The sequence below is a fragment of the Mobula hypostoma genome, chromosome 11 (assembly GCF_963921235.1).
Source record: "Mobula hypostoma chromosome 11, sMobHyp1.1, whole genome shotgun sequence".
Lineage (NCBI taxonomy): Eukaryota > Metazoa > Chordata > Chondrichthyes > Myliobatiformes > Myliobatidae > Mobula > Mobula hypostoma.
This window is the reverse complement of record NC_086107.1, coordinates 100,360,228-100,381,047: the sequence shown is the minus strand read 5'-3', so window position 1 is coordinate 100,381,047 and position 20,820 is coordinate 100,360,228. Positions and strand designations below refer to the sequence as shown.

The 20,820-nt window shown below is 40.6% G+C and overlaps 1 protein-coding gene across 1 annotated transcript in view; it reads left to right on the top strand.

The window, feature by feature from the left end:
• The window catches only part of LOC134354009 (ubinuclein-2-like), an 80,688-nt gene that overhangs the window by 1,712 nt on the left and 58,156 nt on the right, over positions 1 to 20,820 (top strand). Inside the window, exons 2-8 of the mRNA XM_063062658.1 lie at positions 4,528 to 4,620; positions 6,049 to 6,150; positions 8,502 to 8,639; positions 9,538 to 9,650; positions 10,857 to 11,367; positions 13,055 to 13,125; positions 15,354 to 15,483. Of these exons, the coding sequence (XP_062918728.1) occupies positions 4,528 to 4,620; positions 6,049 to 6,150; positions 8,502 to 8,639; positions 9,538 to 9,650; positions 10,857 to 11,367; positions 13,055 to 13,125; positions 15,354 to 15,483 (1,158 nt within the window). The remainder of the gene's footprint in view (positions 1 to 4,527; positions 4,621 to 6,048; positions 6,151 to 8,501; positions 8,640 to 9,537; positions 9,651 to 10,856; positions 11,368 to 13,054; positions 13,126 to 15,353; positions 15,484 to 20,820) is intronic.

Below are 20,820 nucleotides of genomic sequence, written 5' to 3'. Positions count from 1 at the left end.
TAACATCGAGGGTCTTCATGGGCTATTGACTGAGAAACTTGAATTATTGATGTGGTTTTGCCGGGACCTAAGTCCTGATAACTGGCCATTAAAACATTGCACTTGTATAATGCCTTTCACATCCTTTTCAGGGTGCCCTCGAGCACTTGTAAACCAGGATAGAAGTTACCCTGTTGTTGGATCTGTGCTGTGGCAGTCAATTTATCCATTGTAATTTCCCACAAGCAGCAGTGTTAGAATGGCCTGCTTAGAAGAGCTATTTCAGGAATAAATATTGGCAGGAATTCAAGGGATATTCTCAAATGAGTGCAAAGGATTTTTTTAATGTCTGTCTGAGAGAGTGAAGTGCTTTTAGTTTAATGTTTCATCCAAGAAAGCAAAGCACTTAGCACTATACTGATGTGTCAGCCCAAACTTCAATGCTATGATTTGGATAAATGAAGTCGTGGTAGAGATCAGCTAGATCTCAGTAGATGGCAAAGGGCTGAATAGCCTCTTATTTCTTTTCCTAATTTGACTGATGGTACAGGATATTTTCTTGTGTAGAAGCCCGTGATGAAATTCAGTTAGTAGAGGTTGAACAGAAAGTTGGAATCATCCTCATTAATTAAACACATCAGGGGATACATCGGATTTAATTTTTTTGTCATCAGGAGAGAAAAACATTCCTGCATCTCTGCAGATACTGTTATTTTACTAAGGGTTAAAAGTTTTGATATTGTGGTACTCTTGCGCTGTGGCATTTTGATTCTTGTGAAAATTTCCCCCTTGTTAATAAGTACCTGATACACTCGGAGGCATCTGATATACAGTCAGTCTACTGTACGTCTTAAACGTCAGCTTGTTCTTCCTCTCTCGTAGCCAAATATTACACTTTTTTTCCTACTTTGCAGTTTGATTACTGGTTCTTGTGATGGACGCCAATTCCGATGCTGTTGGTTCATGTAGATGCAAGGATTTTGCCAGTTGTCTTGCCCAAGCACTTTTTGTGGACCTGGATATCAACTATTGATATTTTTATTTAATTCTTAAACAATGAAGGGTTTTGCAGCTTCAGAACTTACTCAAAAAATTTTTTTAAATCAACTGATGCTGAAGGTCTGAAGTAGAACAGAAAATGATTGGAAAAGCGCAGCTATTGTGATGGAGAGTCCCTGACTTGAAAGGTTCCCTGTTTCTCTTTCTACAATGCTGCCTGACATGCTGTGTTTTGCCAGCATTTTCAGTGACACACACAAACACTTTGATCGAAGACTTCTCGACTGTGGACACTGATGTAAAGTCATCTTCGTGTTTTCCTTTTAATTGGGTCTTCCTGTTGTTCTGGCAATTGCTCTATGAATAAAGGTTAACTTTCTCAATTTCCTTTTTATATTTCCTTGCCATTTATTGCATTCGCAAGTTGAATAGTGACTGGCTTTCCAATTAGTTTGGTACTGTTTCTTCTTTTTTGGCGTGTGCCTGCGTGCGTGCGTGTGTCCGTGATGATGTCTTTTTCATGGCTTTTTACAAGGCGCGGAGCGAGAGAGAGAGGCTGTGTGGCCACTCCTCACACAGACATTTTTGCAGTATTTTCTCTTTATTTTACGAGGTCAAGTTGCGATCTCGACATTCAACCCGACACAGATGGAAAGCGTACTCAGGAGCGGACCCGACTGGTTTCGAACCCGGGAACCTCCGCTCCCGGGTCCGGCACCGATGTCACTGTGCCACCAGCCGGCCCGTTTAGTACTGTTTCATTGCATCTTTATGGAGGTTATATTAATCATTAATACAACACAAAGTACTGGAAATACTCAGCAGATCAGACAGCAATACATGCACAAAATGCTGGAGGAACTCAGCAGGTCAAGCAGCATCTGTGGAAAGGGTAAACAATTGATGTTTCGGGTTGAGGCACTTCATGGGGACGTAATTAAAGGAGACCCTCCTGATGAAGGCTCTTGGCCCGAAATGTTGACTGTTCATTCCTTTCCGTAGATGCTGACTGGCCTGCTGAGTTCCTTCAGCGTTTTGTGTGTGTTGTTTTGGATTTCCAGCATCGGCAGATTTTCTCTCGTTTGAGATCAGACAACATCTCTTGATGGACACTACATGCTATGTTGACTTTTTGGAGCATTTTATGTTTTACTTCAGATTTTACATTTCGTAATATTTTGCTAATTGATATTGGGAGTTGGTATAAGTGGGCCATAACTTTGTTAATTTTAAAAGTAGTTCGATGAGTACTTGAAGAGTACTGATCAGCAAGTCTGTGGACCTTGCTTAGAACAGGGTTTCTAAACCTGGGGTCCACAGATCTCTTGCTTAATGCTATTGGTCCATGGCATAAAAAAGGTTGGGAACCCCTACTTTAGAAGGTAGGTTTAGGCTGGGTAGCGTCACAACATGAGACATCAAGTGGCTTTCTTTTATTTTGATGTTTTTTGTGGATTCCATGATACTGTACTTTTTTCCAATCATGGCATAAATATAGCATGACTGTCTTCAGTTAGAGCTTCCAAATTCACTAGAGGTCCCAAATCTTTTACTCAAGTTAAACCCTAATACAGGCATCAACAGGTTGGAAATATGAATCCCAGAAACTTTGATCTTGCTTGTTTTTTTTTTGCTTTTCCTTGAGTTCTACTGAAACGTGGGCATTAGCTGGTTTTGTAATTACTTAGTTTAATCTTGAAACATGCCTGACATTGGCAAGGCTGCATTTTATGGTCCGGACCCAGTTCTCTTGGCAAATGGATCAAAAAATAAATTGCTGAAAGAAATCAGCAGGACTGTTGCATGGTGTTGATGGGAAATGTTGATACGTACCTTTTGCCTCCACAGATGCTGCTTGACCCACTGAGTTCTTTCAGCAGTTTATTTATTTTTTTGTTCCAGATTCCAGCTTTTGCTGTCTCTTGGCAACTGATTTGCAGGGCTACCTTTGAAATCATTGCACTCAGTCTGTCATGGGCTTGGAGTCATTCATAGGTGTGTGAAAACCAAATGTAGTCTTACCTCATTGTAACTATTTCATTGCACTAACTTGGTCATCACGTGCTTTTGCATCTTTATGGAGGTTATATTAATCATTAATACAACACAAAGTACTGGAAATACTCAGCAGATCAGACAGCAATACATGCACAAAATGCTGGAGGAACTCAGCAGGTCAGGCAGCATCTGTGGAAAGGGTAAACAGTTGATGTTTCAGGTTGAGGCACTTCATGGGGACGTAATTAAAGGAGACCCTCCTGATGAAGGCTCTTGGCCCAAAATGTCAACTGTTCATTCCTTTGATTGGAATGGATTTCTGTTGTTGGGAATTCAAGATATTCTAATCACTTAGTCCAGTGTAAGAATGGCACTGTGTGTTGCATGGTTGGTGCCAAATAGAAATATTCCCACTAGAACAACAGGAAGAGACCATTTGGTCCTTTGAGATGGACCAATAACTTATGTATTTTGGAGTCAATTGTGCCCTGTCCCAGGATGATTGAGGAGAACCAGGTGTTTATAATCCCAGCGGATTATCGGCACCCAATTGCCCACCATTGAGAACACCTACCATTATCGCTGCCTGGGCAGGGCGAAAAGCATCAGGGATGCATCTCACCCTAAGCATGGACTTCTTACTCTCCTCCCATCCAGTAGGCGCTACAGGAGCCTCCGCTCCCACACCAGCAGGCACAGGAAGAGCTTCTTCCCTGAGGCGCTGACCCTGCTGAACCTCACATCACAGCGCTAAGCAGTATTGCATCCGTATTGTACTGTCTCAGTACTTTTATATTTGTGTGCTGTAGCACTTTTTTTATTCGCAGTTATTTTGTAAATAACACTTCTTTGCATTTCTGGTCAGATGCTAACTGCATTTCATTGGCTTTGTATCTGTAGTCGGCACAATGACAATAAAGTTGAATCTAATCTAATAAATTCAGGAAATAATAGTTGAATTCTTCTCCTTTCCTGCCTTATGCTTACTTGGCCTAATTGTTGCAATTGTTCGCCATATTAGAAATGATAAATCAGCATAGTTTTGGAGAGACAAAGCACAGAAACAGACCTTTCAGCCAACCATCCACTTTCGCACTAATCCTACCCTAACCCATCTTAATCTTTACAGATTTTCATAAATTACTGCCAGATCCTGGTGGCAGTTTACAGTGGGTAAAGATTCAAGACTGTTTAATGTCATTTTCAGAACACGAGTGTAAAGGGGGAACGTAATAATTGCTACTCTGGATCCGATCAATTAACTTGCCAAACAGCACTTTTTAAAGCAACTCAGATGCCACAAGGGGTGCGTGCAAACTCCACACAGACAGCACAAAGGGTCAAGATTGAACCTGGTTTGCTGGAGCTGTGAGGCAGCGGCTCTACTGGCTATGGCTCTGTGCCACCCCTGGATCTCCTGTGGTCCTTTAGTTTGGTTCCTGATGGCCAGCCAGTGCAGGTATACAAGTGAGGCCACAGGATAACACTTCCCTTTCAGTTGTTTCATCTGTCTTGCGTCTCAAACAAATCTCTTTTTTTTGGTTTCAACAGAGAAATTCTTCCAATCCTGATGATCCTTTTAATGATGAAGAGAAAGAAAGGAAAGAAGTGGAAGCAATAGCAAAGAAACTTGAGGAGAAATATGTAAGTGTACACACAAAAGGGTGTGAGGTGGAGATTCTGTGCAGGTGGTATAACAGCTAACTCTGAGGAGAAACAACACTTCTCCCTTTATGCAAATAAACATCCATATTTAGCATCCCCAGGATATTCTCAAAGCACTTTGCAATTCATGAAGTACTTTGAAATGCAGCTCTATTGTGATGCAGGAAACATGGTAGCCGAGGTACAGAGAGCATGTCCCTGTGACAAGATAGTCTGTTGCTCATTGATGGATAGTTGTCGACTTTTGCCTTCATTTAAAACAAGGCCTCAGCTTGACATGGAATAAGTGAGCTGTATATTTGTGGAACAGTGTGGTTTTATTTGATGCCTGTAGAACACCATATTTGAAAAAATGTAGAACTACTGGATAGGATGCAGCAAAACTTAACCCTTCTGAAGGTGTGTTTCTTGCCAAACAAAATGCTATCTCGGTACCTTGATAGTTTCATTGGCCTTTTCTCACTCTGTTACTGACTTGTAAAAATGAATCCTCACAGACAGCTTCTGGGTATGTTCTGAAATAGAACTGGTGTCAAGCGTTGATTTGGGAAATTCTTGGCCACCAAGTGTATGGATGGTAACACAGAGACAGGCCCTTCAGCTTGCCATGTCTATGCTGACCTTTTTGACCATTCATATAATCCCATTTACCTGCATGGAGTCCTCATTCTTGTTCCCGACCTGGGGTCCACGGACCCCCTTGGTTCATGGTAGCGGTCCATGGCATAAGAAAGGTTGGGACCCCCTGCTTCAGTGCTTTGTCTATTGAAGTGCCCGATTAAATGTCTCTTCAACTTAGTGATTGCATCTGATTCCGTCAAAGTTCAAAGTATATTTATTGTCAAACTACATATATGTCTTTCATTTTCTTGCCAGCATACTCAATAAATTTATAACAGAATAATAACCATAATAGGGTCAATGAAAAACCGCACCCACTCGGGCATTCAACCAGTGTGCAAAACTCAACAAACTGTGCAAATTCAAAAAGAGAGTAGTGATAAGTAAGTACTAATTATTAAGAACATGAGTCCTTGAAAGTGAGTCCCAGGTTGTGGGAACATTTCAACGATGGGGCAAGTGAAGTCACCACCTCTGTGCAAAATGTAGCTTGCCCTCGAAAAGGATTCTATGGGTTCACCATTCCTACAGGAGGTACCTCTGCAATTTTGTCTGAATAAACCCAGACAAAGGGGAAATAAATGAAAAGACACTCAGATGATGACAAATCACTGCCTAGGGAAATACCTAAACGTCTACCCCACTGACCGGAGTTTAACCACCTACCCTGCACTGGGAGACAAAAAAAGCAGAAGGATATTGACTGACTTACTGTAATCTTGCATGTTTTCTCTTTTAACTCCTTAATTGATGTCAAGCAAATTAATCAACTAACCTGAATTCCAGGGTCAGAAGAACCACAAGCGACGGAAAGACCGCATGCAGGATTTAATTGACATGGGATACGGCTATGATGACACTGATCCATTTATTGACAACTCCGAAGCAGTGAGTATGAATCCATGGCAATAATGGAGTACCTGTTTATTTAGTTCATATTTGTGTGGGTCCTCACAAGACTGATCAGTAGCAGAGCAAATTGAACAGGCTGACTTTGAGTAATGAACGGGCTCCATTCTTGTAGACTTCCAAAAGTCAATTTTATCCACAAGTTGGAAAATGCACAAAAATTACAATGTAGTAACCTCATCTCCACAGTATTGTAACCAATGGCATCAAAAGCATACCAGACTGATAAGAAAGAACAATTACTAAAAGTGTAGAGAGAGCATTTTGCTGTTCCTACAAATGAGCATTTGTACTTTGTTAGCCTTTAGATTTTAATAATATTTTGGGTTCATATGTAGGGGTGTCCATAAGTTGGGTGTTTTTCCGGACTAAATTTGAAACAATAAAGGGCGTTCGACAGCTGTGTCAGAGCTTGAATGCTATCACCTCTTACAAACTGAAATCAAGCAACATAGGTGACAACAGGCCTTTGCTTCCAGATGAGCTCAATGCCTTCTATGCTCACTTTGACTGTCAAAACATGGGGGAACCTTCATGAATTCCCACAGATGCCAGTGACCCTGTGATTTCAGTCTTTATGGTCGACACGAGAGCATCCTTCGGGAGGGTGAACCCAGGGAATGTATCCAGCCCAGTAGAGGTACCTGGCTGGGTACTGAAGACCCGGTGCCGATCAGCGGCTGGAGAGCTCAGCCATATCTTTAACCTCTTCTTTTGGCAGTCTGAGTTACCCACCTGCTTCAAGCAGGCCTCAGTCATACCGGTGCACAAGGAGAACTTTGTAACCTGCTCAATGACTATCATCCACAACAACCTATAGACTCACTTTCAAGGACTCTTCATCTCAGGTTCTTGATACTTAAGGCTTATTTATTTATTATTAGTATTTTTTCTGTCTTTTGTATTTGTAACTTGTTGTCTTTCATTGGTTGTTTGCCTACCGTGTTGGGTGCGGTCTTTCACTGATTCTATTATGTCTCTTGGACTTACTGCAAGAAAACAAACCTAGCGCTGTATATGGTGACATATATGTACTTTGATAATAAATTTACTTCGAACTTTGAACTTTAACTTGAGTATCGCCTGCAATAAATGTGGTTCTGACTGAACTACTGACAGTTTGCTACATTGGAGAGTTTTGTTTACTTCAGGGGTTCCCAATCTTTTTTATGCCAAGGTCACCTACCATTGACCGAGGGTAAACCCCGGGTTTCTTTCATGTGAGAGTAAGGAAGGATTGATTGAACTGGACATAGGAAAGGCTCTGGATTAACTGCATCTTGACATATAGTGTTGTAGGTTGTGTCTCCAGTTCAGTGAAAAACAAACTGGCACAGGAAAAAGCGTGAAGTTGCCAAGATGGTTACTTTCGTTTATTAATGAAGTGATGGGTGCGCAGTCACCAGCGGTAACAAACAGGACTTAATTCACTGAAACTAAATCTTGATCCTACCAAGATCATTCAGCTCAAAACTTCATTTGCCATGGTCAAAACGGATGTTTGAATGGAGAATGTTTCCTTTTTGATGATAACTTCAGCAATAATAGCATGAGGAGGCATGGTGATTGAGCTGTGGGTCAATGGCTGCTTTTAAGCAGAGAATGCTGCCAAGGTAGGGAAAGTGGTCTACATTTTCAAGGCCGATATCATCAACTGTTGTGGACAGCTGGATAAATGGCTGGGTGGATCTTGTATTCAAGACAAGACCCAGGGCCTTGTATGCCTAGGCAAAGGTATTCAGCATGCAGTAGAAGTCTAAGTCTACAGAGATGTGGTAACTTATATTCATGCTATCCAGTGACCAAAACCACCAGGAGGTGATCTTACCACCCTTACTTTATATTCAACAGCATTTTCATTGCTAAATGCCCCCATTGTCAACATTGGGGAGGGTTGACACCATTGAGAAATAACAATAAATCTACATAAATACTGAGTTTACAAGACCAAGTGCAATGAATGAGTTACCTTCTTAACCACGCCCCCCAGACTCCAAAATATTTCCATATCCTCTCCTACGTCAACAAGTCACAAGTCAAGAGGCCAAAGGAATATTTTGATTTAAACAGCCGCTGCCTTCACCACCCGTGATACAACGGAGCAATTTGTCAGTTGCTGAACTGCACATGTAACCTCCAGCTTGTGCAGTCAAGTACCAAGAGGCGGGTTCAGAATAAGCACTGGTGTTGCCAAGCCGACAGTAATGTAGGCTGGGCAGCTGCAGTCATTTCAGCAGAGTACACTTGCCTACTTAACTGAGACTGAAAATTCCAGCTCACAGCGCTGGAGCCATCAGAAACTCCAGCTGAGACCTGAATTTATTTTTCAGTATGATGAATTGGTTCCAGCCTCACTGACAACGAAATATGGAGGATTTTACATAAATACGGGAACACTGCAATTCCGCCAGACATCGGACACTGAAGATGAAGATGTGGCGGGGAAGAAAAGATTGAAATCACCTAAAGTAAGTAATGGTTTGATTTTAGTTCTGTGATATTTCTCATTTTAGTTCTGAATTTTTTTTTATTTTGCTACCATCTACCTCTACCCTACCACCCACCCCCAAATACTCAGCGCATTAGTGAGGGTGAGCTTTCTCTCTTTTCGATGACCCTTTGTTGCAGTCAGATTAGTTGCTGCATGTTGATGTTTACAGTGTCCTTGTCCTTTAAGGGCAGGTTTGCAGGCGTGGAGCACGGGCCTATAATGTGGTCCATTGCACATTTGTTGTACGCCTGGCCTACAATAATGTTCACTTGATTTAGCTGCTGGGCACAAGTACTATGATCACAAACATGAGAAAATGTACAGATGCTGGAAATCTAAAGCAACCCTGCTGGAGGAATTCAGCAGGCTAGGCAGCATCTATGGAAAAGAGTAAACAGTCAGCAGTTTGAATTATTTTCCATCTAGTATGAACACCAGCTGCAACTGTTTGTTCCAGTCCTGTTTTCTTACTTTAACCCAACCTTTTTATATCTTTCAGATACTTTATCATTCCCTTTGAAGTGGTCTAATCACAACCCAAGTAGCTGTTTATTTGTAAAACATTCCAAATTCTAACGCCTCCAAGTAGCAAGGTTGTCTTCAAACTTTCCTTTCATTCATCCAAGTGTAAATCTTTAATCTGCACTTCGTTGTTAAGCTTTCTATTCCATAGGTTATATTTCCAGTTAAAGTCCTGAGAAGTTGATACAATTTTTCTTTTTTTGTAGAAGTCTTTGAATGACATGTTGATGAACTTCCCATCTTCATGTTCTGCACAGAACCTGGAAAGGATGTGCTTGCTTGTTCTCAAACTCTCATACTCTTAAGTACTTCATAATAAGCAGAAAAATTGTTGTGTGTGTGTTTTTTTTAAGAAACAAAAATTAAGAGATGGTGAAGACAGGGTGGTGAAAAAACAAAGAAGGAAGGATGAAGGGGGGATGAAAGAGAAGAAGCCAAGGAAGCTGAAAGTCCCCAAGGAGTCTGGGTGAGTCGGCGATGTTGAATTGCTGAGACTGCATCAAGTATAATATGTTGCCAATGAAAGTTGTTTACTTACTTACTGTCCGTTATGCCGCTGGCGTTTAGGGCAGCAATGAATGTCCTTCACCTCTGGCGCTGTTCAGGGTTTCCTGCATCGTGTCATTAGCCTACTCTGAGTTTTTCACTACTGTCAGTCATGCAAGTCCCAGGTGAAGACGCAGGAATACCTTCAGACTCAGATTGCTGTTTCTGTAACCGTTTTGTTTGACCAGTCAGGGTTGTTAGCCCTGAGATGAACCCCCCCCCCCCAAACCTGGAAGACAGGTGGACCACCCTTAGTCTGGCCTCTACCCTTTGACCTATTTGACAAGGGTGACCCTACCATGAGCCAAGCATAAAGCCCTGGCTCCAGCCAATGTAGTTCTCTGGGTCATTGAAGCACACAAGCCTCCAAACCATGACAAGGTTGTGGTTCTCTTGGAGGGTGACGAAAGTTACCACAAAGTTATTACTGCACTTCATGAGAAATTGAGACCCAAAAATAGATTGGAACAAGAGTTACTCAAAAAAACCATTAGTGAAGCAAATTTAAGAACATTTATGAAAATGAGATAGTTATTGAAGTTAAAGTGGATGGATGGTGTGTTGCAGTCTTTACCCATCTGGGACCTTTACTTTGCTCAGAAAATTGAAAATTCACAAGTTGAGATCCTTCTATGCTTCCAGCCCTCCAACAGTAAATGTGTTGTGTCAGCTCTGGGCATGAGATGAGAAACTGAAATTGGTGTTCATTGTCATCTGTGGCTGCTGGCTGGTGGCATAGTGGCATCAGCACCGGACTTCCAGGCAAGTGGTTCTGGGTTCAAGTCCGGCTGGGTCTTCGCACACTTTCCATCTGTGCTGGGTTGAATGTCGAGCTAGCAACTTGCCTTCATTTTAAAAAAAAGAGAGACAAAGATGCCAAAGAAACAGCAAGGTTGCTGCCCGATGCAGCACAAGGCATGGAGAGGAATAACAAAACAATTGACTACGGCAATGGATGATGAAGCAAACTGCAGGGGCTGTGATTGATATTAGCCTTTTATTTTCAGTTTTTTAAAAAATTGAATTCAAATTCTCATGTTCCTGTGGTAGAAATTGAACATTATTTGAATATGGAGTATTATGCACTATTGTAACTTTGACACCGCTGTTTTCGATTATCCTTCAGAGTGGTGGCCCTTAATGCAGTCAAGCACCAGAAAAAGAAGCGGAGGAATCATAATGACACACTTTCGCTGGCTGCAATGCTCAAAAAGTTCCAAAAGGAGAAAGAAGCCATGAAGAAGCAGGAGACCAACGTGAAGCAACCGCCTGCCTTTCAGCTGACCGATCAGTCCACAAAGAATCCTAGCATTTCCGAGTATAACCTAGCTGCCTCCGATCAAGTCTTTTCGATTCTAGGAAATTCCAATGAGAACGACTTACTTCAGGAAGCTGCCAATGCCATGGAGTTGCTTGGGGATTTGGACATAGATAAGCTGCTGGCAGAAACACCCAGTGGAAGCCCGGCCTCTGAACCTGAGGAAAGCAGCAACACTGCTGTGTCCTCGAGCTGCAACCTGCCCACCCAGAGCCAAAAGCAGGTGCCCCAGTTGCCATCAGGAATATCCGCCCAACTTGAAAAACGCATTCACGATCTTAAGACCCTGCGTTCTATGAATTCGATCAGTGAAGTGTCTGTAAGTAATGCTGCGATAAAATTGAAATTATTGCTTTTTTTTTTGGAGTTTTAACCCCCTGTGGCAATGATGTCAGACAGCATCTGCAAAGAAATAGCTGCAGCACAATAAACGGGCATGATTAAGGTGAGATTACTTGAGTGGGGAGAAAGTGAGTAAAATTTAATCACAATGTCTAAATTAGAAAATAAATGTTGATTAAACCATCCTGAACTTTGCCAGTCCTATTTCCTGAATCGTTTGGCCATGAAATTTATTATAGCTGAACTTAATCCTATCTGCCCTTTTCAGACAGGGATATTTGGATAGTATCTGACTGAGTTGATCTTTTCTTGTTCTTTCCTATTACAGACTGATTAGTGTGATTATTATTCAGTTGTATGTCATGAAAAAACCCTTGGTGATTTCTCTTCAGATTCAATAGTGAGGAACATCTGTTAGGGGTGACTACGCACTATTGGTGGCCTTTGCATGCTAAGCCTTCAGAGGAGCTTGTTCATTTTAAAGATTTTTCCTTGGAGATAGCATGAATCTGCCTTGAAAATCACTTTGGTTCATCTTGAGCCAAGTACAGGTGGTCCTTTTGCTTTATCAAGAGGCAGACAACAAGTGCCAACAGGTTAGTTATATGTAGACTCAAGAGAATGCAGATTCTGGAAATCTAGTGCACTACACAAAAAGATGGAAGAACTCAGCAGGTCAGGTAGCATCTGTAGAAGGAAATGGATGGTCAACGTTTCACATTGAGGCCCTTCATCACGTCTGGAAGAAAGAGGGGAGATATAATAAAAAGGTGGGGGGGAGCAAGAGTTGGCAGATGATGGGGGGCTGGTCATAGTTAGGTGAGCATAGGGGACAGTGAGAGTGATGTAGGAAGGTGAGGGGTGATAGGTGGAGGTGACACAGGCCTGAAGAAGATGGGATCCGATTGGAGAGGACAGTTAGACCAAATTGTATGTACCAGAATGCTTGGGAGATCATCCTTGACCTCTAATTTGTTCTCCTGGTAATTCTTTCTTGCCTTTTAATATTTTTCTTAATCTTTTTATCTGTTTTCTTCAAGTATCTTGACTTCGTTTGAGCACTTGTGACTGCAAGGCACAATCTTGTGCGGTAAACACAATGTAAGATTTGGAACAACCTGTAAGCTAGGATTTTAGTTCATAGCTACAGAAAAAAGATGGTTCCTGCACCATTACTCTGTTGCTTAGCTCCTTGGACTATCCAGACAATCCCAGAAAACCTTTATCAAGTATTTGATGCTTATTGTTTTTTTATACTTTTCAGTGAACTACTTTTCTGAGTAGAAAACTGGATATGTATATGTGTAGTGAAAATCTTGTACAGGCACTCCTAGCCTAGCATCAATTTATGGACATACAATCAATCTAAGTATATAAGCTATCTTATGTATTTATATTTATTGTGTTTGTTTGTGCTGCATCGGATCCGGAGTAACAATTATTTAATTCTCCTTTACACTTGTGTACAGAAATTACATTAAACAATCTTGAATCTTGAACCTCAGGTTATATGACATTATATCAATTTTATGAGTTCTGCAATAATTTATAGAAATTCCAGGCCTGAATTGGATGCTTTACAGCCAGGAATTATTGTTGGACAGCCTGTGTCTTTAATACTGTGACTTTGTCAGTGTGTCTAAGCCAAGATCTGTATCTTTTAGGCTGGCAAAGTTTCTGAAGGGGAAGGAAAGAAGAAATTTTTCACCCCAGACATTAATACCATCTTGCTGGAGTAAGTCTATTTCCTTCAAACTTATAATATCACAAGCAAGACCTCTGTTTTACAGTCTTCAGAATAAAATTAATAGAATTTTAAAGAATAATTCTTATGACAGTAGCAAGTACCTATATAAAAAGAATGTTTGGCAAGACTTAATGGAACGACTTGAGCAACACACACAAAATGCTGGAGAAACTCAGCAGGCCAGGCAGCATCTATGGAAAAGAGTAAACAGTTGACGTTTTGGGCTGAGACCCTTCATCAGGACTCATGCCAGGTCTGGGCTCAAAATGTTGAATGTTTACTCTTTTCCATAGATGCTGCCTGGCCTGTTGAGTTCCTTCAGCATTTTGTGTGTGTTGCTTGGATTTCCAGCATCTGCAGATTTTCTCGTTTGTGAACACACAAACAATTGTACTACTTCTCATCAATATGGAGTATGAAAAGTATGTGAATCTCTGGGGTAATGTCTTCTACAAAAGCTGTTTGGAGACAGGTGTTCCAATCAATGAGATGAGATTGGATGTGTGGGTTGTAGAGGTGCCCTGCTCTATAAAAAAGGCAACACAAAGTCAGGTTACTGACAGAGCCTGCTCTTCTCAAGAAAGATCTGTTTATGTGCACCATGCCTCGATTAAAACAACTTTCAGAGGGTTTTAGAAGAAGAATTGTAGAGATGCATAAAGCTGAAGAAGGCTACAAAAGCATTTCTAAAGACCTTAGTGTTCATCAGTCCTCAATAAGAGAAATTGTCTACAAAAGGAGGAAATTCAGTACAGTTGCTGCTCCCCCTAGGAGTGGGCGTCCTGCTAAGATCACACAAAGAGCACAACGTGCAATGCTGAAAGAAGTGAAAAAGAACTCAAGGGTTACAACAAAAGACCTGCGGAAATCTCTAGAACTTGCTGAAGTCTCTGTTCATGTGTCAACTGTAAGAACAACACTGAACAAGAATGGTGTTCATGCAAGTACAGCACAGAGGCAAACACTGCTCTCTGAAAAAACACATTGCTGCACATCTCAAGTTTGCAAAAGACCACCTGGCTGTTCCACAACGCTTCTGGGACAATGTTCTGTAGACAGATGAGACAAAAGTTGAAGTTTTTGGCAGAAATGCACACCATTATGTTAGGATGAATGATGATCGGAAACACAAGAGTAAATCAACAGCAGAATGATTTAACAAGAAAAAAAATTGTGGTTTGGAATGGCCAATTCAGAGTCCAGACTTTAACCCAATTGAGAGGCTGTGGCATGATCTGAAGAGGGCTGTTCATGCAAGGTATCCCAGAAATATTAATAAACTGAAGCAGTTTTGTATGGAGGAATGGTCTAAAATTCCTCCTCGCCATTGTGCAAGTCTGATCAGCAGCTACATGAAATGTTTGTTGGAGGTTATTGCTGCTAAAGGAAGTTCTACCAGTTATTAAATACAAGGGTTCACATACTTTTTCCAGCCTGGACTGTGAATGATTAAACAATGTGTTCAATAAAGATATGAAAAGTACAATTGTTTGTGTGTTATTAGTTTAGGCAGATTGTGTCTATCTATTATTATGATTTAGATGAAGATCAGACCACATTTTATAAGTAATTAATGCAGAAAACTAGGTAATTGCAAAGGGTTCAGAAACTTTTTCTTGCAACTGTACCTGGTTCTCTTGCTTAAAACAAACTTGTTAAACGTTCAGTAGCTTTGTTTCAGAATCCCAGCAGTTCAGGCATATGCAAGTACTCGAATTATCATGTTTAGTATGTGCAGAGAAGGGGAAAGTCATTACGTAGTACTTGAGCAATCCCCCAGTTTTAACTTGTTTAGCATTTTTTGAACACTTTGGACAACTTGGTGTCAAGGTGTTCCATCACTAACAAGAGAAAATCTACAGATTCTGGAAATCAGATGCTAAAAAGAGCACAGTTGACGTTTTGGGCCGAGACCTGCTGAGACCTGCTGGAGGGTCTCATCTCGAAACCTCAACTGTGCTCTTTTCCATGGATGCTGCCTGGCCTGCTGAATTCCTCCAGCATTTTGTGTGTTACTTGTTCAGGCAGATTGTGTTTGCCTATTATGACTTGGATAAAGATCAGACCGCAATTATAAGTAATTAATGCAGAAAACCAGGTAATTGCAAAGAGTTCACAAACTTTTAGTTGCAACTGTATGTCTTGGGAGTGGGGAGGGTGCTGGATGTAAGGTTTATCATTGATGCTAACCATGCTGTATGTGTCTGTCTGTGCAGTATTGAGTTACAAGTGCAGGATCTGAATCCGACTCAGCGTTCAGGAGTGTACAGCTATCTGGCTTCTTTCTTGCCCTGCAGTAAGGACCAGTTGATGAAACGTCTGAAGAAGCTGCACCTCAATGAGCAGGTATATAAAGCTCAAAGACAAGCAAACCATTTTGATTGTTGTTTGGTAGGACAAGCTATTTTGTCTTGTGTACATTCCTCCCCAATAAAAAGTTTAAAGAGCTTTTGAGTTCAAAGGACGCTGTCCCTGTTCAAAACAGCGAAAGAACTGGAGGGGAACTTAAGAGAAAAGTCTATAGACAGAAGATTTGTGGAATGGATGTCATTGCTTTTCAAAGGATGATTGAGTACTTAAGTCATAGTCATGCAGCACAGAAAAGACCATTTGTTTACCATGTCCCTGCCAACCGTCAATACTAAACCCTATTTTCCAGCTCAGAGCCTTTGCCTTGGCCATTCAAATGCTCATCAAGACACTTAAACGTTATGAGAGTCTCTGTCTCCATTATTCTTTTAGTCAGTGTGTTCCACCCTGGTGAAAATATTCTTCCTCAAATACTCTTTAAACCCATTTTAACCTTATTACACCATCTAGCTTTGGACATCTATGTTAAGGGAAAGAGTTTCTCACTTTCTACCCTCTCTGTAATGCCCCTTGTAGTTTTCTGTGGTTCAGCTGAGTCTCTTGGCAGGTTCCTTCATTCCAAGGAAAAAAAAAATTTCTGTAGTCCCTCCTCATGACTGATTCATTCCGACTCAGGCAATATTCTGGTAAACTTTCTTCGCATTGTTTCCATTATAATCTCCAATCTGCTGTGTGGCACTAGAACTGCACACAGTACTCCACCTGTAGCTGTACCACTGCTTAATATAGTTGTTATGGCCTCTCTTTCTATATTCTATGTCCGGCTATTGAAGACAACCATTCCCAGTGCCGCCTTCACCATCTTATCTAACTGTGCTACATTCCTCAGGAATCCTTGTAAATCAACCCTTCTCTCCCTCAGTATCCCTGGAGCAGGGGTTCCCAACCTTTTTTATGCCATGAACCAATACCATTCAGCAAGGGGTCTGTGCCAGGCTGGGAACCCCTGTACTCGAGCCAGCCATTCATGTCTATGTCCTAACTTTATTCATCCTTCTAAGTACATCACACTTATTCCATCTATCATTGCTCTGCCCATTTTATCATCTGATCATTATCGTCATGTAACCTATGGCAGAACCCCAGGTCTGCAAATCTATGCAGGTCTGCTGCGGAAGTTGAAGGCTCAGTGTGTGAGTCCATGAGTACACTGGAGGCCTATCCTAGGTTTAGAGGGGTATGTATGTGTCCTTGGGTGTGTTGGTTGTTACATACACCATGCATTTCACTGTATCTTTCGATGTACATGTGATAGATACATAAATCTGAATCTGACCACCTTTGTCAGGGTCAACACTTTTGTGTTATATGTGGGTTTACATAGAAACATAGAAACATAGAAAATAGGTGCAGGAGTAGGCCATTTGGCCCTTCGAGCCTGCACCGCCATTTATTATGATCATGGCTGATCATCCAACTCAGAACCCAGCCTCCCCTCCATACCCCCTGACCCCTGTAGCCACAAGGGCCATATCTAACTCCCTCTTAAACATAGCCAATGAACTGGCCTCAATAGTTTGCTGTGGCAGAGAATTCCACAGATTCACCACTCTCTGTGTGAAGAAGTTTTTCCTAATCTCGGTCCTAAAAGGCTTCCCCTCTATCCTCAAACTGTGACCCCTTGTTCTGGACCTCCCCAACATCGGGAACAATCTTCCCGCATCTAGCCTGTCCAATCCCTTTAGGATCTTATACGTTTCAATCAGATCCCCCCTCAATCTTCTAAATTCCAACGAGTACAAGCCCAGTTCATCCAGTCTTTCTTCATATGAAAGACCTGCCATCCCATGTTTACTTTTACATCAACTTTAAAATTGTTTAACATATATATCAAATAGTAAGGGCCCCAGCATCAACCCCTGTGGTCACAGGCATCGTCACAAGAATGACCTTTTATTACCTCCCTGTGCCTCCTGTACCAAGCCAATTTTGTGTCCAGTTTGCTGACTTGCCTTGGATGCCATGGGCTCTAACGCTTTAGACCAAGGGTTCCCATCCTGGGATCCACGGACCCCTTGCTCAATGGTATTGGTCCATGGCATAAAAAAGGTTGGGATCCCCTGCTTTAGACTAATCTCCTACACGTGAGCTTGTCAAAGGATTTACTAAGACCTTTAATCAATATACTTTGTTATCTCTTTAAAGAACACAGTCAAATTACTGAGTCAAAATGTTCTCTACAACAAAACCATACTGATTATCTTTGTATAATCCCTGCTTTTCTTTTTTTTTAAATTTTATTTTTATTTGGATAAGGAGTTCACACTTATCATGTACTTTTTTCACACATATAACCTTTTCCATTTTTTTATATGTATAAAACTACAATTATTTATACATTCTTAAGTACACATTGAGATGATATAAAAGCAAAATAAACATTTAAATAGATAATTATGTACTGTGGTAAATCTAACCTATTAGGCTAAGTAATGAAATTAGTTGTTAAGAAAAATGGTAATAATAGTTTCCATACAACCCTGCTGGACCATTTCCACTGGTCCAAAATGTTGCATACAAGCCTATATACCAACCATTGTAGGTGTTTATATCCCAATTTGTTCGTGCTTGTTCCTGCCCGCAGACATAATTATTCAATCCCTGTGTACTTATTTACTTAATTTTTTCATTTTTTTTTTATCCCTTTCCCAAATCTTTCCCTTTACTTGTGTTAATTCTCTATTTTCCAAAAAAAAAACACAACAAACATTTAGACTAGGGGTGCTTACGTTAGCAATATTACTGTGTTGATGAGAAGAGCAATATAAATCATTAGGAGAGTCATCTAAAGTCTGCTCGCATTGGGGTTATATATTCAATCCATTTATTCCAGATTTGATAAAATGTTTCTTTTTGAGTTCTCAGGGAGTAGGTCAACTTTTCCATTTTAAATATTTCCAAGATAATTTCGTACCAATCTTCTAATGTAGGTGGTATTGGATTTAGCCATTTTCTAGTGATTGATTTCTTACTTGCCGCTAAGAGGGCCTGCAGCAACTTTATATCTTCCTTCTGTTCAAGGAACAATATATGCCCCAAATAGAGCGTCTCAAAGTTCAGAGGTATCTGGGACCTAAGTACCTTAACTAATGTTCTATGAATACCTTCCCAAAATAGACTTAATTTAGGGCAATCCCAGAAAATATGAAAATGATTTGCCTCCTTAGAGCCGCACCTTCTCCAACACATCACATTTGTATCTTTATATTTTTCCTGATATGGGGTCTTGAAGTATCTTATAATGTTTTTCCAACAATGTTCTCTCCAAGTCAAAGAATTAGTCGAGGACCATTGAAAGCTGCAGATTTTCCCCCAAGCCTCCTCTGAAAGTACCAACCCCGCTTCGTTCTCCCACTTCTCTTTAATATACAGTGTATTTACATTTTTAGCATGGGAGAGTGCATTATATAGGCGAGAAACTGATTTACTAGGTATTGAACTGCAAGCCGAATTCAGAATCTTGAAAAATTCTAATTCTACTGTTGATAGGTCTGTATATCTACAACTCTGGTTAACATAGTTTCGTATTTGAAGGTACCTAAAAAAGTCATTATGTTCTCGGCCATGTTTGTCCTGCAGGATTTGGAAACTTTGTAATACTCTTTTATCTATAAATGAGAGGTAGGTTGTAAGACCTTTCTTTATCCATAGCTCAAATCTTTTATCTCCTCTGTTGGGAAGGAATTCGGTATCATATGCACACCATCTAAAGAGTTTTAGCATGTTATTAATTCCACATGAATTAACCACCTTCTGCCATACTTTTAATGTAAGATTTATCCAAGCATTATTAAATTTTTCCAACTGGGCCATCAATCCTTTGTCAGCTATTGAGGCCTGAAGAGGAAAACTGTCAACTAATCCAAATTCTATTTCCTTCCATCTAGCCTTATATTCCCTATTACACCAATATAACAGAGGGGTTATCTGTGAGGCATAAAAATAATTTCTCAGGCAAGGAAGAACCATACCTCCTCTTTCCTTCCCTAACTGTAAGGTGTTATATCGAATTCTAGGTTTCCTTCCTTGCCAAATGAAGCGGGAAATCCAATTGTCCCATTCCCTGAATTGATTATCATCCACCTCCACTGGTAAAGTACGGAAAAGATATAATAACCGAGGAAGAATATTCATTTTTATAGTATTTATCCTTGAATTTAAACTTAAAAAGGGGATAAGATTCCATCTATGCATATCTGCTTTTATCTCTGAGATTAATGGCCCATAATTTACCTGTGACAGTGTTGAAAGATCCTTCGGCAGGGTTATTCCTAAATATTTTAATGATTTAGCTTCCCACTTAAGATGGTATGTATCCTGCAATTTTTTGGATGGTGTATAATTTAGGGACATAACCTGCGTTTTCTTTACATTTATTTTATAACCTGATATTTTCCCAAAGTCATCCAACAGTGTAAACAATCCTATAAATGATTTTTCTGGTACACTCAGATAGACCAAAACATCATCTGCGAATAACGCCACTTTCTGTTCAATCCCTGCCACCTTGATACCTTTTACGATTTCGCTCTGTCTTATTAGTTGGGCAAGTGGTTCAATATATAGCGCAAAAAGGAGAGGAGAAATTGGGCATCCCTGTCTAGTGCCTCTCTCTAAAATGAAGGAGTCAGAGAGGTCCCCATTTATCTTAATTCGGGCTGTTGGGCTGTCATACAGAGTCTGAATTACTTTAATAAACCTTTCTTGAAAGCCGAATCTTCCTAACACTCTGTATAGGAATGCCCAACTAACCGAATCAAAAGCTTTCTCAGCGTCCAATCCTACTACCATTGTCTCTGTCTCGTTCTTATTAACCTGTTCTAATATGTGCAGAGTTCTCCTTATGTTGTCCTGTGTTTGTCTTTGTTGAATAAATCCAGTCTGGTCTAAATGGATTAGGCCAGGTAAAAGCTTTTCCAATCTGCGCGCTAATATAGATGTAAATAGTTAATCCCTGCTTTTCTAAATCAGAATTAAATCTGTCTCTTAGATTTTTTTTGTTCCCAGTAACTTTCTTACCACTCATGTTGGACTCAGTGGTTGATAACTACCTGGGTTATCTTTGTTACCCTTTTTTATGAAGGTGCCACATTAAAAAGGGCCACTTTTCAACATAATTGTATAAGGGCTGAGAGAGTTGTAAAAGAGCGCCTGAAGGCTTTGTGTGTCAATGCAAGGAGCATTCGTAATAAGGTGGATGAATTGAAAGTGCAGGTTGTTATTAATGATTATGATATAGTTGGGATCACAGAGACATGGCTCCAGGGTGACCAAGGATGGGAGCTCAACGTTCAGGGATATTCAATATTCAGG